General features: G+C 25.2%; 1 protein-coding gene across 1 annotated transcript; it reads right to left on the reverse strand.

Annotated features, from left to right (window-relative positions):
• Window positions 1-487: 487 nt before the first annotated feature.
• Window positions 488-24,613, reverse strand: LOC129967111 (tudor domain-containing protein 5-like). The gene is made up of 19 exons (XM_056081785.1): window positions 24,493-24,613; window positions 22,982-23,638; window positions 22,398-22,561; window positions 21,185-21,347; window positions 20,891-20,958; window positions 19,962-20,143; window positions 18,876-19,023; window positions 15,417-15,478; window positions 15,269-15,338; window positions 15,091-15,174; window positions 13,801-13,944; window positions 12,487-12,650; window positions 11,834-11,957; window positions 9,979-10,058; window positions 9,034-9,093; window positions 8,085-8,187; window positions 7,884-7,996; window positions 3,188-3,315; window positions 488-788 (listed from the first exon to the last, which is right to left on the reverse strand). The coding sequence occupies exons 2-19, from the start codon at window positions 23,631-23,633 to the stop codon at window positions 772-774; spliced, it is 2,526 nt and encodes an 841-aa protein (XP_055937760.1). The 5' UTR covers window positions 23,634-23,638; window positions 24,493-24,613; the 3' UTR covers window positions 488-771.
• Between the last annotated feature and the right edge of the window lie 136 nt (window positions 24,614-24,749).

Below are 24,749 nucleotides of genomic sequence, written 5' to 3' on the forward strand. Positions count from 1 at the left end.
TTGATTTTATTTCAGGTGTTGTTTTCAAATGCATATATATATATATATAAGAAAAAAAAGTCAGAGTTGAAAAAGGAATGAACTTCACTGAAGTTGAATGGGTATCCAAGCCAGTTGTGCAAGAGTTTGCAAGTAAATACCTATGAGGCAAAAGTTCTATTCCAAACAAAGGTGGTCATTGAGAGGAATGGCTATTAAAGAATTAATGCATTAGACACAATTTTAGCAGTCTTAACAAGGAATTTTACATATTTCTTTCTTTTAAATCTAAATATTAAAGACAGTCCAAAATTAATTAGCAATTGCCTACAAATTCATGCAACTAAAAAATCAACAGGCAGAAAAATTTTCATTATAAAATAAGATCTGGAAAAAGTATAATTTCTTTTTAATTAGAATTCCATTTCACTGATTATTAAACATGTGCAATCTTTCAAATAAATAAGACAGAAATTTATATTGAGTTAAATGTTTTACTAACAACATTGTAAAAAATACAATGAAAATATTAAGCTCAAATAACAGTCAAGTAACAAAAACTTCAACACATACACAATTGGTTCTGTGTTAAAAATTCATAAATTAATACACAAAAATGAGCATCATTGTCTATTCTGTATTAGAAGCATTGTTTTGTTTTTCTTTACACAGATTCAGGAATACTGAAACAAGGAGATTCAATCACAAAATATCACAGCTCATGCATTTTCTTGTTTCATACAGGAACTTGTCCCAACATTTATTCTGCATGCATCAAGAGTATAGATGAAATCATACACACTTTGAAACTAGGGAAAACAAAAAGATTTATCACTACTATGCAAATAAAATTGACAAATGGAAAATGTATAGAAACTTTTAGAAGCATACACATATATATTAGTTTAAGACAGAAAATCCCTCAATAAATGGAAAAAAAAAATTGACATTTTCACATTCACAATAATGCTTCAGCTTAACTTTCAAGGTTATTTTGAAGGAATAAATTGAAGCTTTTAGAACTGAATTTTTAAAGTACATAAATCAAACTGTTTACATATGTAAATAAAATTTTCAAATCCAGAGTATTTTATTCATTTATATGAGTAAAAACACTCAGTTTTTGACGTCACTATTAACAAAATATATTAACCTCCTAAGTAAAATACAGATATCTTAATGTTTTAAATTCATTTTCACAAATATTTAGTCAAATTAATTCTGCATAAGTAAATCCATATATAAATATATATAAAGATTAAATATTGATATTAAATTAATTTAGAATTGAAAAATTGAATGTAAAAAAAGAAGATAGTAAAAACACAAAAATCAGTAAAAAAGATCATATAAATTTTTTTAAAGCATGGAATCTGAACCAATAGTAAATATTAGTTAAAAAAAAACTTTTAATCTTTTTATTTCACATTTCGCTCATTTTTGTTCCTTCACTTATGCTTATTATTATTTTTTTTTTATCTAATTGTAAGTTTACTAATACTAATTTTTAAAAAAATATTTTTTTGTAGTTTATTCAATATTTTATATATATATACGCAATAGAAATTTTTAAAAAAATACAGAAATCTGATAATATAGATATAGATCTGGATATATATACTAGAATATAGATCTGGATATATATATTAGAATATAGATCTGGTGAATTCAGATAGCAACAAAACCACACAAAATTAAAGGCTGATTTTTTTATGACTTCAAAATGAGAAACACTGAAAGAACTAATATGATTAGAAATTGCAGATGTGGTATTTTTTAAGATGCTAACAAAAAAGGTTCAAGACAGTTAAATTAACAACTAATTAGATTTTGAAGAGGTGTGGATAAAACAAGAAAAAATTTGATGTATGTGTGCGTATGAGATAATTAACCTCTCTGAAGAAGCAAGTAATTTTATCAATATCTTATTGCTATTTCTTTTCAAGATTAACCTTTTCGTGGCAGAGTGCTCAGAAATGAATTTATCTCGAGGCAGCCGGCGGGACGATGGAAAATCCGGAAAACACGATACGAGAGTCGTTCCAAACACGATATGCGGAGCTGATTTTGCTGGTCATTTCCCGGAAGCAGCTGACCGGCACGCCGATCAAACAATAATAATTTTAAGTCAAAACATTACCTATAAAAGCATTTTAGAAACCTACTTTAAGGTAGGATATGTCACAAATGAACAGCGCCAAAAGGAGTTGTTTGTTTGGAGAGAGACAAACTCTGCTTGAGCGCCTATAGGTGCTGTTCGCTCAGGGTGAGCGTCTATAGCTGAGTGTCTAAAGGCGCTGTTCGCCGTGAAAGGGTGAAAAGTTATTCTTTTTTATCACAAAATTAAAGTCTAATTTTGCACATAGACGTTCCATTCTGCTCCATTCATAAAGAAGTTTTTAAAATATTTATTTGATGACGCAGTGACAGATTTTTAAAATTAAAAGAGATTCTTAAATGATTCTAATATCAAATTTTGAGCACTACATGAATTTATCCTTGATATAGATTATTAAAAACAGCAATTTATGAAGGAATTAGAAACTAAAATTCAACTACGTGAAGTTTAAAGATAAAATTAACTTGGGGTTAGTACATTTTTTTTTCGTTTATGATTCCTTTTTAAAAAATTACTTTTTGATAGAAATTTAATATGCATAAGATTTTTCACTTTATAAAAAAAATTCATTCTCAGCTAAATATCTAAAACAATTTCTTTTCTTCTTTTTTTTTCTCTGCAAAATTTGATAGGTATTTTAATTTTAATAGCATTAGAGATTCATAAAAGGATATCACAGAAAAATCTAAGATATGAGAATTAACTGCAGATGTTAGAAATTCATTGCAATGTATGACACTGCATAAATGCTTTGCAAATAACATTTCAAAAAAAAATCTTTTTTTTTTTTTTTTTTTTGCATGAAAGATAGTCTAGAAATGTAAAAACATTTCTAACGGTCAAAATGATAAAATTGAAATTCTGATAGAAAAGCTACAGATAAAATTTTATGACATGTTAATAGAATGAAATACATATTTATTAATGGAAATAATAATTATGCTTGGTTCAAGAAAAGATAAAAAATGAAAAGATCTACAATACTTAAACATTAAAAAAAATTGCCAAAGAATAATTAATTTTAAAAAAATAGAGTAAATAAGACATATCTTCCCATATTTGATTCTTGATAAGTAATTATATACTTACATTTAATACAAATTGTATCAATTTCTTTTATACGCTTGTTAATATAGTTTTGAATGGCATCCAAATTTCTCACTTGATCAATTAAATTATCACTCCATTTTTCCTCTAAAGCATCTAAAAGCATTTTCCTATGGAAGACATGAAATATTAATTCCAAGTGTAAGAAACTTTATCTTAAAATCAATGTATAAATTTATTATTCACCGAATATACCAGGAATGAAACTGAGTTAAATTAATTTTTTTTATTATTTTAAATATAAGCTAACACTTTATATATTCAGTGAATAATTAAACATCATGTCATATTTTATTCATTGATATTTTATTAATATATTTGCTTAAAAAATTAATTTCCTTTAAGAGTTCCAATTTTAACCAAATTTGAATTTAAAAGATATTCCTTCCCAAAACTTAAAAATGTATAAATATTTTTTCGAAAATAATCCTTTTTTATTACAAAATAATTTTAGAAAACTTACAAAGAAACTTTTAGCATACAAAGTACTTATAAATAGAATGAAAAACCCAATTAAAATTAATAATTTTTACAGAGAATCATTTTTTATACTACATTTCCTTTCATAATACTTCAATTAAAGTATATTTGATCACTTTTTTACAATTTATTGAAAGGTAATAAATGCATCACAATTTTGCTCACTTAATAACTTTTTGCATGAATACATTATTTCTAAAAAAAGGTTACAAGAAAGACTTGCTCAAACACCACTTTGAGATATAGAAAAATAGTCTGAATAAATTTTCCTTCCAATTTCTCAGCAATTTTACAGATAGAAAAACCAATTCTTGTGTGCTTATACATGATTGTAGGAAAAAGATTTTATTGACTAATATTTTTTTACTGTGGGGACAGCATAAAACATTTTATTTTTTAGGACGACACCTGAGTTGGCACACCCTCTCTAAATTTTTGTACCACACCAGTGGGAGAACATTTGATTCTGACAGATTTAACGGGCACCAGACTAGCTCACACGACGGTTCTTCAGTGGAATCAGGTCTCAAACCTGAAAAACCCTCCATTTCCGAAGAAGTTGAGTTAGTTTTGGTACAAAAGCCAGATTTGTTTATATTATTATTATTTGTTTATATCAAACATATAGTAGAAATGGATACAATACTGATAATAATAATAAAAACACATGTTAATTTTTTAAAAAATTAGGTAGTTTTTAAATGAAACTGAAAATAAAATTTAAAAAAAAAACAGGGTAAAATCTATCATTAAATAACAAGGTATGAATTACAGAACTTAGTTAAATAGTTAAAAAAGGCCAATTGTGGATTTTTTTTTTTTTTTAAACAGAAAAATCAGGTTAGAATTTTGAACAAATCAGAGCAATCATCATGGATGTTTTATTGAAAACTAACAGTTATGAGTATGTTTGACAAAAATACTAAAAAATGTAGATATGGTGGTATTTGTCATCATACATCACAAGCTTAATGCATTGTACTAGATCTTTGGCATAGGATAGAGTGGAAGGACTCCAACATTTATTACTAGTAAAAAATTAAGTAAAATACTTTATTTCACATCAATAGCATAAAGTGAATTGACATTCTGCTTCTTATGTAGCTGTAATCAATTACTCGCATTTTGCTCATTCAAGTGGAAAATGCATTGCTCATCATGCAAATAAGTCGGACTCATATTTATTAAGTCATCATTTTCAAGTTCATTTAAACAAGTGAATATATGACCCCACAAATAAATGCCTAACAATGACATAAGATTGTGAAAAATTTCTAGATATTCTGAAAAGCAGTTTTTGCTCAAAGCAAGAAATTACGCAGTTAAAATAATCAATAAATTTAATGAGAAAATTTCGTTCCTATGACAAACAGATACGAACATAGAAGGTTTAATGTACCACTCAATTTGGAGTTGTAAAGCATTTTAAAAATTTAAGAATTTTTGATCCAGACAACTTTTATTACAGTGAGCAAGCATGTACATACTTAAGTATTTTTTTTTTAAACTATACCAGCATAAATTTTATTTGAGACCTTGGACAGCATTATGTCCAAGAAACTGTCAAAAATTAGAGATAATTATAAACTTCTTATTAATAACTGTTCAATTTTCTACCAATAACAATTCAACATGCATCTTTTTCTTTTTTAAATAAAAGAGGTGTTTAGTAAATTAATATTTTACGGGTACCATTTTGAAACCAGGAACTAAATTCTACATACACATTTTGAGATATAGCTATATCCATTTTTAAAAATTCTGCTCAATTTACTGGAGGGCAAAAGGGCTTCATTAACTTAAGTTATTGTTTTAAATTCCTTTCAATCCTTAGGCAAAAACAATCAAACATTTTGAAGCAACTATAGTTAATGATTTTATTCCCATTACATAATTCAGTATTTATTCAAAAATAATGATATTCAGGTAAAAAGTATTATAAAAATAATATACAAGTTTAGACTTGTCACAAAGTTTATAATATTTAAAAGCTTTGTTTTTAAGCAAACACCAACAGTTTTTATCATTTCACAGGAACTAAGGGTCTTTATCTTAGCATATTAAACATATTTTAAGAAATCATTTCAATTATTCTTTTTTCAATTAAAAATTAAGAATAAAATTTTATGATGAAATGATGGTATGAATTTATTATTTGATTTTTCAATTATATTGAAGGGGGAAAAAATCATCTGCTTTTCTTAAATGTTGAAATTAAGATCTTATCTGTTGCACCTCTGAGTATTTCAATTATAACTAATAATTGAAATAAATGGGAACACAGTTTTTTTTTTTTTTTTTTTTGAAAATATACTTTGTACTTGTGTAATAACTGGATTCATTGGAAAACTTTCGGCTTAACTGCTTATCATGGACAACATAGTCAACAGTCAATATCTTTGATGATCATTTTCGGTAAATAATCGGTGTTATGTAGTTAATATAAATAAAGATTCTTGGATAAAAGTTGTAATGGTTGTCTATATGTATACAATACAATACAATATACTATCAGTAATGTGACAGACAGAAAAAAATTTAAATATAAACCAAATTAACAAAAGTACCAGAATAATGAATAATTCATTTAAAAAATGCATATAACAAAACTTATAGCCCAAAATATTTAGAATTTTATATATATATATATATATATACAGACATTGCAAAATATAATTCAAAATTTGAGCTGCAACCCATTTTTTTTTTTTTTGACAAGATAATTTACAGTTGGTTAGCAAATTTGTCCACTACTATAATAGCAGTTTCAAGAAATATATTCTTTGGATAGCAAAGCATGAAGTAAATCACTCAAACAGTATTTAATAACATTTAAAGAAGAAGACTACTACCCATGAAAAAAAAAAAAACCTAACAAATTTAATGAGATCCCATTGTTATTGAGTGCTTGCATGATTTTTTGTTTTTGTATATAGCATCATGAAGAAAATACAATGTTAGAAAATATGTTTTAATTAAAAAAAAAAAGAAATGCCCATACAGGATAATTCTGTACATGCTTTCATATGATTCCAAGTTGCAATATTTTTTTAAATAATAAATCGTTAAATGTGTTAATTTTTTTCCCCCATTTCTTATTACATTAGTTAATTTCGTAAATTCTGATAATTTGTTTAGAATTTTTTTTTTCACCTTGACTTGAATACTCATATAAAATTTCCCTGTTTTAACAGAAAAATAAGATAAATGAACTCTCATACTTGCTTCCAAAATAAAAAAATTATAAAATGCATTTATAAGAGCTAGGAAACACACATCTTCCGGTAATTTTTATATTGATCCTTTTTACATAATGCAGTCATTAAATCTTTCTCTTCCTTTATTTTCATTCAATTGGTTTTATTCAAGCTTTTAATCTTTAGCCCACAAGCATTTAAAAAATTTCAAAGTATGAAAATGAAATAAAAGTAGTTTTATTTCATTTTTTTTCAAAACTTTGCAATAAAATCTTAGAAAGTGTCAAAATTAAAGAATTGAAAATTACTTTTTAGCTCCTAACTTTTAAGCTGTTGCAGCAATTAAAAAAAATTAATTAATTTTTTTTCCTTAACATTAAGTAAGTTTTAGGGAAATTTCATCCTTTTACCATTTCTACCCCCTCCTTCTGAGGTAGATGGTTTATCTACAAACTCATCTCACGTTTTTACATTTCTTATAATGTATTCCAAGGGTGTTAAGATGCAAACAAAATTATAATAATCTTATTAATAAGATTTTCTAAACTATTGAATGAAGAGTGATTTTGGGTTCTAGAAACCATGACCAGTGAAGATCTGAAGAAATTTTTCTGAAGTCATGAAGTTCAGAACCATGGCAAAAAGGTAGTCTTCCTATAAGGAATCTCTAATCAAGAGAAAATATTCTAATACCATTTTTTTCCCAAAAATTAATTCTTAAACCTTGAGTCATCTGTTATGCAATGAATAGAAGTTACCTCAGTTTTACTTAAAAAATTCTACAAACTCAGGTGTAGCTTTCAATTGGAAAATTGAAACCATTCAAATAGCGGTTAGTTCATAATTGTATAATTAATTTTATTTGAGCATATTTTCAACTTTAATGAATATTACAATATTATTTTTCAAAATTTCTACTGAATAAGATGGAAAATTCATAGCCACTATTTGAAATCTACTCATTTATTGATTTACTTGATTAAGTATAGAAAGAGCATTACCTCTTATAACGAAGAGCTTCTTGCCTTGCTTTCAAATCATGCAAACATAATCTGTCAAGTTTATTTTCATGTCTAGTATTTTCTTTGAAAGGTTCAGATTCTTCAAATAGTTCCTGAGAAAGAAAATTATAACTTCTTAATTAATGATGTATTTGAAATATAAAATAAAACTGAAAAGATATAAGTTGAAATTCGACTTACATTCCATTCAACATTTCCTGGATTGAAATGATCCACTTCACTGATAAGTATATTCCGGAGATTTTCAGAAGGATGTCCCAAAATGTTTATAATTTTTGGAGCACTAAAAAGAATAAAATAATATTTAAAAAATTCTGTACACTATTGTGTATAGATCATATAAACACAAATAATGAAGTAATTTAAAAACATAATAGAATGGTAAAATAACAAAATAATGTATTGATAAATAAAAAGATTTTTGTTACAGAAAACTTCAGACAGAATTATGGTAATGAAATCGTTTATAACAAAAGATTTTATAAAGATAAGTAAAATATATAAATGAAGCTTGAAAAGGCAAAAGGTACTATTTAAAATTAAATTTTTAAAACATGGATCTACATTAAAAATTATATAAAGTAGCTTTTGAATTTTTGAAAAATACAATCAATGAAATAGTGATTTAAATAATGGGAAAATATACAGTGTGGGTAATCACAATAACTAATATTTAAATTTAATTTGAGGTGATTAAAAAATATGCTAAACAATAAGAAAATGCTAAAGATGGGAATATAAAAGTGGGGTATTATTGTAGCAAAAACAACACTACTGATAATGAAACTGTACAATTATTATACATTCATACAAATAAAAAGAAATGTGACACAGATAACACAGAAGCTTTATTTCAAAGAAACAGCATTTCTATTAGTGTTCCTAGATATTTTAAATATAATTAATTATGAAAAAGATAAAATGACATTTTTGTAAAATAAAGAACATCTGTTGCAGGTAATAAATTTTGAAACAGGAAACTACTTAAAAATAATAAATAATTTATCTCAATAATTATTTCAGGAAGGGGATGATGAGATTCTCAATAATAATAATAATAAATGAATGATAATGAATAGAAATGATAACGATGAAATATATAGGAATAGATGTAAATCATAATACTTACAGCTGAAGAGGAAATAGAGTGACTGAATCTTTAGTTTCATCGAAATCATTCACAGAAAATCTAGAATAAACAGGCAGAAAGGCTTTTATAAAAACAAATTGCAAATTCTTAATTTAGAAAATTAATAATTAAGAATTTTTGCTAATTGAAACTTAAATATTTGTTAAATAATTACTGAAATAAAAATTTAACCCCCACTCCCCCAAGAGAATTGACTGCAAAAAACAAAACTTTGGGGGGGGGGGGACTGCTTGCCACCTATTTTGAAGAAAACAAACAAAAAAAAAAAAAAAATGGTATTTGACTTGTTAATTTATTTTACTTCACTTTTCTTTTGTATTTAGAAAAAAATAATCAACTTAGAAGAGCACAGAAAATACTAGATGAGAAAAAAAATAATTGTTTAATAATATGCAAATTAAATGATAAACAGTAACAATTTATCATTTTTTTAAAATCTCAATAAAAGGAAAAATATGAAATATTTACAAGTTCACAAAAATTTTACAAATTTTTAATTTCATAACCTATTTGAAGATGTTATTAAATGATTCATCAGAAAACCTTTTACAAAATGCTCCATAAGGAAAAAAAGCTAACAAATCTCCATATACTCAATAAAGCCTTTTACAATCAAGTTCGTACAAGGTATAAAATTAATAACATCTATAAAAATAAATGAGAAAAGTATACTTAGTCATAAAATATATATCACAGAAGACTTTTTTGTTGAAAAAATTAAAATCAATTAATAGAATATGAAACAGAAGAAATGCAAAACTTCTTTTAGTATTTAACTGAAAGGATAGAATTTTTACTAAGTAGACAAGATAGTATTTTTACTAAGACAAGTAGTAATATTTTAAAATAGTTATATATATATAAGGTAAGCTTTAAAATTAATTTTTAATAATTTTCTTAATTCAGTCTTCATGAAGAACAAACCTTTCACACTGTTCAAATAAGTCAGGGAAGTCATCTCTGGAAATAGTAGTGGTTGGTACTGCCACATTTTTATATTTCAGCTGAAATGAAAAATGCAAACATTAGAAATCAATGATGGTCAAATAATACAAAACATTTCGTCAACTAATCTTACAAAATAAACAATAAATATAAATGCAGTTTCCTCTTCTTTTTTCTTCTTCTTCTTTTTTTTTTCACAAATTTTTATATAAAACCATTATTATTGAATAACAAACTTATATACTATTTATTACATATTTATATATACACCCTTCAACTTTTAATAGTAGAATTTTTTCACAACTTAAAGAGGGACAATTTAAAGTCACATTATACCCATGAAATGGCGTGATTACATTTATATGCAATAAATAAAAAATACTTAAAAAATTTAGAACAGGAAAAAAAAATGAATAAAGATTTATTATTTATGTTATCAATACAGAAAACAAAATAAAATCTAAATAAGTGCATAAACATAATTATTCATTTATGTAATTAAAATACGTTAAATTAAGTAAATAGTATTAAAGTAAAATGCCTTAAATGTTTCAAATATACAGTCCTCAAGCAAACTATCAACATGTATATTTACATAATATGGCTTAAATGCAAAGTAAGATTACCTATACATGATAAATTCAATTTATTTACATTTACAGGAATGTCATTGAAATCGTGGAAGAGATTTCTCTATTTGCCTGTATGCATATGCAATTTAAGCTAGTTATAATAACATAAACACTAATTTTTAATAGTGGAAAAAGCAAGGAGAAGTAAGAAAAAGCCAATATTACCTGAAATAATAAACTATTATAATAAAGACTAATTATATTCACAAATAGTTTTTTTTTCTTCTTCATTTATTGTCTAGAATTTAGCAAGACAAAGTTCACATGTTGAGAGAATATCTCTTATTTAAAGCCACACAAAATTAAGGATTCAGGTGAAATAAAACACAAAATACTATTGTTGCTATCAAGATAAAAACTATTTAATGATCACTTAAAAATGTTACAAAGCAATTTTCCTTTTATGCTAAAATAGCATTTCTTTTCCTTTAGTAGCTCCACTACTATTCAAATGTCTTGCACATATTATTCCAATACTGGCAATTTTCTTTCAATCTTGGAAATTGGACTGATATATGCAAAAGAAAAGGGAACGGTTTCTGCAGTTTGACAAACACAAATAGTTTTTTTATGTCATTAAAGCTATGGCAACGATCTCTTATTCTTGAAATGTTTAAAGAGATTGACACTTTTTTTAGATGAAAAAAAACTAAGAAATTTAAAATTCCCTGTACTTTCCTGATTTTTAAGGAAAGTTATAAAATTTCCGAAATGTTCCTTGTTTTAGAGATGATTTATAAATTTCTTTTATTTTCATATTCTCTCATTGTCATGGCAATCCTGAATTCATTAATTTTTTTTTTTCTTGCCACTTAGTTTTAAACTTAAAAAGCCACTTTGGTTTCTGATTTTCTTCTCAGTTTTTAATTTCTACAATTTTGTCTAGTACCAAATGGCCATATCATGATTGTTTGGTATTAGACAAAGAAATGGTCAGCTTTTTTCCCAATAAAACCTGAATCCACCTGAAATGCATAAAAATATTTAACATATTCCTATGTTCCTTTAATCGGTGCTGATAGCATACTATTTAGATTTTTAATCATGGTGGTCAATAAAGAACTTTAAATTCATATAAAGCTTTGATTGACAATGAAGATAAAGAAAATTGTGATTTAAATTATGATTTGTTTTACCATTTAATCAATATTTTTAAAACAAAAGGATAAAAATAATGCATTTATTAAAGAGGATTTACTTACTCTGGTTAATAATAAGTCAGGACAATTATCACTCCAGAACAGATTGTTTATATCTCCAACAGACACATAAGCTTTATTTTCCACCCTCAAAATGTGCATTATATAATCATCACTTGATATAATTCTATAAAATGCAAATTTATTACAAAATGTTTGATGAACAAGATACTATACATAAAAATATAATAAAACAATAATACACTTTTAGTAAAAGAATTTATATTACTAAGCATATTATATTCTTCAATATTGTTTAAAACAGTATTAGTCTCTGTATTATACATATAACAACATTTAAAAAAAAAAGGTTAAACCAGTAAGAAATAATATCAATGAGATGTTTCACTTTTTCAAGAATACAGAAGAGTTAACTAAAAGAAAATGCTCTTTAACTAAGGGGTTTAGTTTGTGGATGATTGGAGAATTGGCTAGAATCATCCACAAGTTAATGGACAAATGCAGTCACATTTGCTATAAGACTCTGATTTTATATGAATCAATTCTATTAAAATAAAAGATGCCACTAACAATATGTAATTAAAAAAATAATCATAAAAAATAAATTACAATACTGTTAAAACAGAAAAAAAAAAGAACTATTTGTACCATGTATGAGTATTTGATTAAAAAAAAAAAAGCAAAAATATCAGTACCTTTTAACACATTTTGTTGGTTGCTGTTTAACTGTTAAGTTATCAGTAAATAACTTTTTGTGACAGTTATCTCGGGATCCTTTCCCATTGAATTGATTAATATGAGTTACACGGTAAACAGGCGAAGGTAGTGGACTAGAAGGTGACGAACTGTCTTCTGATGTCTAAAATAAAATAAATAAACATTAAAAACATGCACAAATAGTACAAGGCAATACTTCCCTGAAATTGGTTACATTTAAAAATAAATCATATGATTCAAAACTATGTAAAATTTGTTTTAGATAGCATTGGTAAGAATAATAGTGTAACCAGGGATAAAAAAAAACATAGATATATAAGTAGCTGTTTTCAGACTGTAAAAGATATTGTATTAAATAGTTAGAAAAATTTTTTTAAATAAAAATTTGGATTTAGCAGAATTTGAACTTTATAACCAGTTAATATGATGGCATGAAATATAGCCTTAGCAGACATTTAAACATTTTATTATAAAAGAAAGCCAATATTTTTCGTGTATACAGTGGAAGCACTTAAAAAAATTTTTTTTAAGTCCATATTCAGGAAAAGTTCTTATTGCTTTCCTTTTCAAATTTAGAATGAAATGAAAATACTTCTAAAAGAAACAATACAAGACACTTACACGATAAACAATTTTTAAAATAAACTTCAGTTTTACGCAGATAATATTACTGATAGTTGCATAATCAGATACTGTGACTAATTTTTAAAATTCACCACCTTAACTAACATTAATCTTAAGCACCTTCATTAACAAGACTACAAAGTAAAATAGTTACAGCTGGGTTTTTAAACTAAGAAAAGATTCTGTCCAAATAATACTCATTTATTTAATTGACTGATTAAAATTTTTACATGCTTTTCTCCTTATTTTACTTCTCCACTAATCCTATGCTAATCCTCTACCAATATGTATTTGCATATAGAAATGAATAATTCAAAAAAGTATTTTATTAATAGAAAATTAATTACTGAGAGTTGTGTAGATAATTAACATTTGACCTCAATTTAATTAATTCCAAGAAACAAGTGAATTAATATTTTAACCCTAACTATTTGATTTAAATAAAAGACATTGTTCATAATATCCATAATTAGAAAATCTTAGGAAATGAAAAAAGAGTTTAGGATTTACTAACTAAATGTATTTTACAATGGTCTGAATTGAAACAAAAATCATAGAAAACTTTTGAACCACAGAAACACAAAAGCAAAATAACAATAATATTTATGTTATAAAAAATTCATAAGAAATTTGGCTTAAATGTATAAGAGTCAAAGAGTTATACTTACATTTGGATACAAAAGAGGGGGAGTATTGTAAATATCTATATCTCTATAGAATTCAGCATAACCTTCTTTAACAAGGGTATTGTTTATATGAATATCATCATCTCCAGAAGTATCACAAAGAAGAATTGACAAAGTTGAATTATGCTAAAATGTAATAAAACAATAATAATAACTAAAAATGCAAAATATTAATTATGATTACTTATAAAAATACCTGATCAGAAAATTTTAAGTCAAAACCACAGTATATTTATTAAAAGTGAATGATACAAACATAGTTTGATCTAATATCTGATAAACTGAAAGGTGATTTGAAACATCAAAACTTCAAATTCTAAAAAATTCTAAGGCATGTCACAGCCAGTTAGGATAAAATACCATTATTACAAAAACAAAATCTTCAACAAAATATACATACTTTTTCAGGCAGTATTATTTATTTAGTTAAGTATAAATATTGAAATTTAAATGAAATTAATATGGGAGAAAGATAATTCAATTAGGATTATATAGTAATTGAAAAGAAAATTTACATGGTAAATTTAATTCTTAAAAGTATTCATCACAGACAAATAAACATAGATGCATAAAATACAATGTATTTAGACAAAAAACATTCAGAAGCAACGGCAAATATTTACAGAACTGTATCAATGAAAGTTTTCCTCTAGAAAGAGATAACTACTTCAAGCCTTTTCTGGTCCCTTTAATCTTTCATTTAAGATTAAAGCCTACTGTATTTTTCATCAAATTATCTATTGCTTTCCAAAAAAGTCATAAAAAACTGCTAGACTAAAATTAGTGAGCATCAGCAAACAGTTTACAATTTGAAGGATTAGAATAAATGAGCAACAAATGAAATAACATTATAAATGCAACTACGAAGAGCAAGAAATAATCATTTACACATATATAAAGCTCAACTGTTGACAAAATTAGACTTTATTGGCATATAAAAATATTAAAGTTGCTATTTTAAATACAATTTAATTACATTATTAATTATTTATGATTCATTTTGCATAAATTACTACTTTCCAATATGCTTAATTCTAAAACCACATATTGTATATAAAAATATATATTATTTAATTCAAAATAACTCATTACTACAACTATGTATTCTATCTTACATTAAAATCATAGGCAAATTTGCATGATTAGTTGCTTTTGTAATAAACATTAAATCAACCAATATTTTATTGTTTGCAAATTTGAAAGAGCAAATATAGATTACAACAAAAAATAAAGATATAGCCAATAATTAAAATAATAAAGTTTTAAATATACCATAGTTTTGATTTGTGCCATCAAAAAAATCTTATTGCATAGTTCAATAAACCGTTTATTAGCTTCCTTTGTCCATTTGCCTTTCTAAAAATAAGAGGAAAAAAAAGCAGTTAAGTATATTATTACCTAAGATAATAAATTCATTGTTCAATTAAGAAAAAAAAAAATAATAGCATACTTCATTTGGTGGTTTCACAGCAGCTAATTGAGCCTTGAATGCCTGAGCAGGTAAATGAATAAAACTATACCTAATGAGAAAAAAGTATATTAAATGTAATAAAAATAAAATAACATCAATAATATGGACAAAAAAAAATGCTACATACTTTAAATAATATAATGAAGATCGTGGAACTTTATCTGAACTTCCATAATCAATAAAATCAACCTAGAGAGAAAGAGAGGAATTTGAGAATGCAATACAAGTTATCCAGTACTGAAATTTATAGAAAGCAACTTTTTTTTCTGTAAAAATAATTCCAATGTTTAAAATAATAATATGAATAGTAGTTTGAAAAAAAATATACTGTAGAAATATCTTTTAGGAATAATATCATAATTCGAAATTAATTTTGAGTATTTCAACACTGAAATTGTTGACAAATAATCCAAAGAATTGGGAACTATTTTGAAGACTTTGAGCAAAACAATTTTAACTCCAGAGTACTATTATTCAAAAATTAAGTATAAAAAAAAAAAAAAAAAAAAAACTAAAATAAATGTTGGTAATGGAATTTGTTTGTAAAAAAGAATTTGACAATTTAAAATTGCATTACACAAAAGAAGATTTTTTTTTTAATCATGTAGGAATGCCATTTTTATTGATTTCAGACTAAAGTAACTAAATGATGGATTCAGTTAGCTTTTTATCATAAAGTTATATAACAGCTATTTCAAAGGCAGATTTCATCTTAAGAAATTTGACAACGTCCTCTGCGAACATCGGTACTGATGTTGCAGCAACGTTTGCTGGTGTCCATTTTAGTTTTTCTTGAATATCTTAAAAACTTCTCAGTTTATGTCAAACTGGTTTATGTCAAACTATGTTATGGGCTTATGTCAAATTAAAGAGTATAAAATTCCTTATATTTTCAAGATTTTTTTTTTTTCAAGTTTTAATATTTTTGAAAATAAAAGTTCTGAACTACTTTTTCGTTTTCATTAATTTACGGCCCTCTATATCATCAAATCGGGATGCTTCTATATGAAAAATTTTTTAAGGATGTGCTTTCATTTAATAATGAATTCATAGTTGGAACATGATTTGTTACTTTTTTATTAATTTCTTACAATTTCCAACAGTTCTCGAACTCCCTATATTTTTGCGACTTTCACCTACTAAATGTAGCTTGGGACCCTATGCTGTATGATGATTCTTTATACTCTTGATTCCTACTATCATCCCTACGAATTTGTCTGTCAAATTGGGCAACACCTTGTGTGCATGCATGTATATGTATATATATATATATCATTGAGACATCAATGAGAGACACCTTTTTTTTTAAACTACTGGATGTATTACTTACATTCTAATAATTCTTCAGTAAGTATTTCATACTACTTTAGGGCCAGTATACATGCCTTACTGATACTAATAAAAAAATTAATGTAACATTATATAATGAAATGTTATTTAACATTTAATTACATGTTGTCTTCCTCTTACTTCAACATCAAACAGATTTCAAAATTATACTATCACAGTATATTTGTTGAGTGCTGTATCAGCAAAAATGAATATTATAGCCTCTGTAGTACAAACTAAAATTTTAAATGATATTTGATGAAATCTAATCCATTAGATCAGTTATTAGAAAACTAATGTAATTTTTATGAATTAAATTGTTTAATAGAAAAGAATACCAGAGTTTAAAAATTGACAAACTATAAAATATTCCCCTCAGTCAAAAATTTTAGAATCAAAGCTAAATTGTAATTAATTAAAAGTTTTAATAAACCTCATTTTAATAAAAAGGACTTTACATTGAAACATGCTTTTTATGACAAAAAGTCTTTGTTTTTAACAATGGAAGATATGCATCCAAACATACATGAAGTAACAGTAAAAATAGTTTTAGCCTTATTATAATAAAGAAAAACAGAAGGGAAAGATCTTCCATTTTTTTTAATAAAGATGTTATTTTTTTTCCACTGAATAAAAATTATAGTGAAGTGAATTGAATATTCATTTAAGATGCCTTATTTTCAACGAACTGAACCAAAAATTTGACATAGAGATACAGTTCTAGAAACAAAATCACATATCACATTTCATTTATTTGCATTTTTTAATTATTGCATTTACAAACATGAAAATGATGCCAAACTCTTTTATAGACCAGTATCAAAATATGAAACAAATCAATACTTTATATTATATTGTGTTCGGAATTTCATTTAGCTAAGTCATTGTACTTTTGAGTAATCAAATTTATATGTGTAATATCGCATTTCTATGTGAAAATATAAATGGAAGATGAATAATCTTTTAATAGATTTTGTTCAAAATACACATTTCATATATTTACACTTTACACATACATCTACACTTTACCTGCTTTAGTGAGTGCAAAAAATTTTATTCAATCAGTTCTATAAATTTTATAGATATCATTTCACTTGAATTTAGACAGCCAAACAGAAAGACAGTCTGAATGAATTTCTTTCAAAATTTGATAATAATTCTAGAATTTTGCATACAAGCCACACATCAAATTTCATCTCTCCTGATCAAGATGTTTTTGAGTTATAATGTTCACAGATAGGAAGACATAATTTCAAAAATGTAGTTTAAGAACTCAAGAGCATCTGAAATATGTAAATTCATTAACATTTTGAAGTCAAATTTTTTGACAATTACAATACTTTTCTTTTGTATGCTTTGTATATCAGAAAGTAACAATTCATGGCATCTTTTTAAAGATAGTCTTCTTAATTTTAAGATAGAAATGGGTAAATGAGAATAAAAAAATCATAATTTAAGCCAATAAATTAAAAAAATTAGGGATGAAAATATTTTTGTTAATTTCTAGTGTATCAAAATGCTAATTATAATTTCGCAAAAACTATCGAGTTGAATAATATCTCTTTCCAAAGAACATATATGCCAAATATTTTATAACGTGAAAGATGGTACATTTAATTTGCAACTTCAGGTCAATTTTCAAGAATATACTACAGTTCTAAATAGAATACATAAAAAGAATTTCATTTCAATATGAATATTTAATTAATATTTCATTACATCACAGTAATTGAAATATTTAGTCATAATTAATTTGACAGAAATGAAAATGAATAAAAGTTTATCAAGCAACGAATAACAATTTTTTTAATAATTGAATTTTAGTTAAACAATTTTATGTTATAATATGACTTATTGATAGATTTCGACATACATTTTGTATAATACTTCATCAAAGTTTAAAATAAAATTGAAATTTAGCACTGAGCAGTGTAGTTGCTGGAAAGTAGATGCTTCAACATAATTAATAAATAGCTTTTGAAAGTATTAGACATCAGGTTTAATTCAGACAAATAAAGAATTCAATCATTCTTTAATTTTAGAATTTGTAAATCGACCAACATACGTAAAACTTAACAAATAGAAAGCAAACAAATGAATTTTTTTATATTAAACTATTTTATATTAAAATATACAGCATAACTTTACATTTTCTGAAACAAAAGGGGGAAAAAAGTAACAAGTGCATTAAAAAAACAGAGTTTCAAACACAAACACACAGAAAAAGTAAAAGTATATATAATAAAGAATTACTTACAACAACTGACTCAAGAGATGGAAGAGCTGCTATGACAACTCTATACCACTGTTGGTCAACTGCATAATAAGCAGCACAAGTAGCTCCTACTACTATATCAGCATCTGCCATTTTATAGCTACGATTTGGTAGATTGTTATAAAAATCCCTAAAAATTAACAAATCCAAATTAAATCAATGGATTTCTTTGTTTTGTTACTACAATAATTTGTCAAGGATTTAAGAATATTCTACTCTCCCATTTTAATAAATGTCATTCAAATTCTGCAATCATTTCTTTTCAAAGAAATTATATTTCAAAAATTAACAAAAATATTCATCAAATCATGTTCAAATTTTTTATGAATGAATTTAAAAATCAAGAAGAGATTTTCAGGTTTTTAAAGAAGGGTGTTTTAATAATCTCACTATTTTTGTACTATAAATAAAACTATTTTGAATAGGTACTACTTTAAAAGAAATACTTTTCATATTCCATAGTAATTATTTCTTGGGAAACTAACTAAACATATGACTATGTGAAAAACTAAATATTTGACTGAACTGCATGCTTACATCACAAATGTTACATTACATCACATTTTAAAATGTTCATGAAATTTATCAATTTAATTACAATATTTTCTAATAAAACTTTAAATTACTAAGCACTGTCTCTTTTCATAGTTGAAAAAAGAGAATATAGACTATAGTAGTAGAGATAGCAAAGGGATGACAGGAAGTCTATGAAATAGAATAGAACAGAACTGATAGAACTATAAACAGAATTCATAGATAATTTAATTTATGCCTATCAACAATCCTAATCTTGGATAATTAAAAAAGTACAGGAGACAGGGATTTATTGATTACGTTTAAAATGACTGGTCTATAAATAAACATATAATAAACAAAATACAAGTAACAGGAACAAAAAAAAAAAAAAAAAAAAAAAAATGTTAAATTGATTTAATTAAGTGATTTCTTTTAATATCAAGATTCCAGGACTTTAATAGAAAAAGGGTACCATAAAAATTCTGAAGGCAAACACTCTAAATTATTTAAAAGACACACTTGCAACAGCTGAATCATCCATGCATTACTTACTGCAATTCCTTTCCTAGACTTTCTATGCCTAGAATTGCATCCTGAGTTTGTAACTGAAACCAGAAATAACTAGGGCTATTGACAGCTGATATGTATACTGGAACATATGATTTTTTTGCTTCTTCTGGTATTTCTGGAGAGATGTATTGTAGAAAAGGCAAAGCAATATCACTTGGCATATTCTGAAAGCATAGAAAAAGGTTAAAAAAATATCAAAATCATTAAGAATTCAGTTTTGACTGAAAAATAATTAAATATCTTCTAATCTCACTATAAAAAAAATTAACACAGTTCTATTATATAGATAACTTAGGAATTTCAGTTGGTATTAAAAATTCCACTCTGATATTTATAAAAGTTGGATGTTTAGGGATTCAGATTTTTTTTTTTTTTTAAATATGTGTACAAATAAAACTAAGCTTGAATAATAATTAGTTATGAGATCATAAACTTCATAACATTTCTTTTATGTAGATAATAGAAAACATCAGTTCCACAATGTTATTTTGTATTTGACATTATATATTTGTTAGTGAATCATTGTTTGCTTCAAATCAATTTTAGTGATTAGTTCTGAATATTCATAAATATAACTGCAAGGAAATAAAACTTTAAACATAACGATACATTTATCACTAAAGCATCTACAAATAGCATTTTTTTTCTTCTTTTTTCAAGAGATTTTCCATAAACTTTTATTAATCTTATATTAGTGTGGCAATCATACATGAAATACCGTTAACAGTATAACAGCCCAATTAAATAAGCACATTTTTTGGTAAAAGAAATTTAAGCTGCTTATGGACAATTTTATGACATTTTAATTCTTTCATATACCCCTAAATATCCATTGTAATGGGAAAACTTAAATCTCTTTTTAATGCAAACAAAAATATGACAATAAAAAAAAAAATGTATACAGAACTTACCTCTTTCAAAGTGCATAAAATCTTATTTTTTAAACGAATTTCAGAACTTGGTTTACAAGCAAATGAACCTGAAAATAAGATGGGAGAAAAAAATGAAAAGAATAATACACAATTTCCTATTTTGAAAGAAATTAGGAAAGTTAGAAAATTTGATTCATTTTATTTTGTTTAAAAAAAATTAATAAAAATTATTTTTGTGAGAATATTAGAAAGAATAGAAGGAAGAATAAACAGGAAGAAAAGAAGAGAGAGGGGAGGGAGGTTACATAAACTGGAAAAAAATAATACACTTACTAAGATAATTTGCCTCAGGTGCATTGTCAACATGGAAAAGCATCCAATCCTTTGAGTTTTTTGGAGCAGGTACTCTTATAAAAATATCTGGCAGAGAATCAGCCATTTCTAACAATGAATTATATCCATATTCATGAAGCTCAAATTGTTGACCAGTCAATTTCTAAATAAAAAAAAAAAAAGTTTGAGAGTGGTGGGTTTTCTTGAATTCTTTTAAACTAGAATTTTGAAATATCAAAATTCCCTACTTTTAGCACATGTTTCCACACATAATAATGAAATTGAATGAACTTCATTAAGTTCTTTTGGTTGGAATTGATTTTCCAGTATAGCCATATTGACAAGCATAATACAGTGAAATATGATACAAGCAATCAAGATGATGAAGCAAAATGAATTGTTTACACAATAGCAATCTTGCTTCATAAAATTGATATATTATTGACAATGATTGGATTCTTAAAGCACAAAATACATTTTATTCAGTTTTTACTTTTCTATATATTGTATTCCTAAAGAAAAAGCATAATCATAAAAAAAAAAAAAAAAATCAACCTTGATATTTCAATGAATTTAGGAGTTTTCAAGACCATTCAATTAAAAAAAAGAGCAAAAATGTTTTTTTGAATGCAAATATGATAATACATGAATGAAATATTTAATGAAGTTAAGTTTAATATGTGGTCTTTACACTAAAATTTATTTTATTATTTTGAATAAAACCCCAAAATGAATCAAGTAACTTTTTCAAAATATGTAAAGAATTTTTCTTTGCTAAATAATGAAGGTACCATAAAATACTCTATAATGACAAAGAATACGATAGCCAAGATGACACTTTAGATACTACATTTTTTTGTATATTTTTCTATTAACACTAACAGGTTTTTGGAGAAATGATTCCATTTAATAAGTAACAATAACAGTCAAAACAATCAAAGAGAATGAAAAAAAAAGCAATAAGAAATAAATTAACCAATTTAGAGACAAGTAAAATACTGTTATTAAAAGTTAATAAAAGCTAAACAATAAACTGAAATAGCCATTTCCTTGCAGGTTACAGAATAAAGTATTATTAATTTTAAATTTTGTAAAAGTAACATAAAGAGTATGATATTCATTTAGTAGCACACAGTAAAAAAAGTTGGTGCATAATCTATAGATGGGGCATTAAAAATTAGAATTATATAGAATAGAATATATTTTTTTTTACCTGATATAATATAGGGAAATGTACAGCCATGATACCCTCAGGATAATGTTGTAGAACCTTTACAAAGTTATCTTTTGATGATTTAGAAATGAGAGCTTTTTCTTGCTTTTCATCACATATTGAAAGTAACAGATTTGACTGAAGTGCTGAAGCACTTTTAACAGCTAGAAAAATTTAATAACAGCCATTAAAAAAAAGAAAAAATCTAGTCTTTAGAAAACATTATTGTTAGTGTAGATGATAATAAATAATTGCAATGATTTGCGCTAAATATAAGAAAAAAATGCTAATATTTTTCTATAATTATATGCATTTAAAATGAAGTAGCTTATTTGTTTTATAATGTAAAGGAAGATAGGACAAAACATGAACGTAACTGTATAAATAATTTACACAATTAAATAATAACCAGTAACATTAAATTACAATAAATATTTATGAGTAGATTCAGAAAGGTATAACCATACAGATTACATACCAAAATAACTAATAACTTATATTGGTTTATTTCATATTTTTAAACATTTTATTAATATTAGCTTCACAACATTTAAAATAAAAAGAGTTAAAACAAAAATACTAACCATCTAAATTCTTACATGTATGTATGTCACTTGCATATTCAAAATGTTTGGAAATAAATAATTTTTCTGTATTTCTAACCGTCTTCAATTCAAATTCTGGCACGGCTAACACAAGCTTTCTAAATCTTTCTGATGGATTACTTGACAACCACTCTAAATTAATAGGTTTGGAAAATGTTTTATTATAATCTAAAATAAGAGCAGTATAGCCAATTCCATCTGGATGTTTCTTTAAAATCTGAAATATTTCACTTCTCAATTTTGCAGGAACAAATGGTCGATTTTTCGGCACGCTGTTTGAAGAAGATACATAACTACGCACAGAACTGCTGGCAATATGTATTTGTTTATTATTTTGTTTCTTTTTATTTTTCTTCTGTTTTTGAACAAGCTTTTGGATATGTTCAGTTGTTTCATCTGCAATAGCAGTCAAGACATAAGAACCATTTCTATCTTTTCTCATACAAACAACATCAGGCATTGATTCGATTAGTTCAATGTCAGTAGTATAGCCCAGTTCACGAGTTGGAAGTCTGGAACCAAGAAGAGCTCGATATGTTTTAAGGAATTCTTGTAAAGTCAGGCCTTCCTTAGAAGATATCAAGACACTTCTAACCTCTTTTTTAACATCATCTAATTTTTGTTCCCTCATCGTGCCTATAATAAAAATAAAAACAAATTTAAGACTGTCTAATATGACACACATTTTTAAAAAACAAAAATAAAATAATTCGATGAAAAAAATAAATAGTACAAGTCTAGAAAATAAAATGCTCAAATTTGTGGAAAATGTTATTATTTTTTTTTTTTTTTAAGATACATTGTTTAAGTATGATCAACCAAATAATTAAATTTCTAAAAATCAGAGATAAAAAAAATTAATGAATTTATTTTTGGAGGTGTATTTCAAAATACACTTCAATGTAGAATCAAAATATATTGGAAGGGAATAAGAGTGAGAAACAACATTAAACATAATTCATTAACATAATTGAATTAAAAGTAATCAGTCAAATTTTATAAACAAGTTTTTATTATCTTATATAACATGTAAATTCTTAAAACTGAGAAAAAGGGTTAGATTTAACACTATTTTGAACTAAAATTAATACATCTTTTAAAAAATGAGACATATTTAACTAATCCCTTAACATATATATATTCACTTTTGAGTACACCATAGTATTTTTTTCAAGAAAAGGGAAAATTAAGCAATAAATTTAGCATGCCGATTGAAAATTTAATGTAGAAAAAAAAAAATTGTTTATATAATGCGCAACATAATGACATCTCGTGTAAGCAAAATATTTAGTGCTCTGTAATGTGAAAAAGTAACTACGTTGCTTTATAAAAAGTAATTATGTGCATGAAAATGTATATAATAATAATAAAAAAAATGTTCAACAATCATATTTTTGAAATAAGCAAAAAAATGTAATTTAAAAGAACTATTTTGAAAAAAAAAAATGAATGTTCAAATATTATTTCCTGTTATTAAAAGTATAACCTACTTTTTATATTAATATCTATGTCATAAAAATTCGTTTGAAATATTCAATCAAATAAAATGAATAATCTTGGAGAGGGACATAAGAACCGATGTTCATTTCATTAATCTGAAATTTTGCGTTTATTTACACGAATATATGCCGTTACAGTTAATGCTGCGTAGCCTACAAATAAAGGCTCAGCTTCAAAAATAAAGTTGTTTGTATATCCAATATATTAATTTTAGTAAATTCATTATTATTGATGTGAAAAATAGTTC

The sequence above is a fragment of the Argiope bruennichi genome, chromosome 4 (assembly GCF_947563725.1).
Source record: "Argiope bruennichi chromosome 4, qqArgBrue1.1, whole genome shotgun sequence".
Taxonomy (NCBI): domain Eukaryota; kingdom Metazoa; phylum Arthropoda; class Arachnida; order Araneae; family Araneidae; genus Argiope; species Argiope bruennichi.

What these genes read in the sequence shown, in the direction of transcription:
- LOC129967111 (XM_056081785.1), bottom strand. Translation starts at nt 23,633, where the DNA reads ATGAGGGAACAAAAATTAGATGATGTTAAAAAAGAGGTTAGAAGTGTC. An exon ending in AGTCTAGGAAAGGAATTGCA is followed by an intron (nt 19,024 to 19,961) that starts GTAAGTAATGCA and finishes GTTAATTTTTAG; the next exon opens with GGATTTTTATAACAATCTAC. An exon ending in ACTCTATTTCCTCTTCAGCT is followed by an intron (nt 8,188 to 9,033) that starts GTAAGTATTATG and finishes TATTCTTTTTAG; the next exon opens with TGCTCCAAAAATTATAAACA.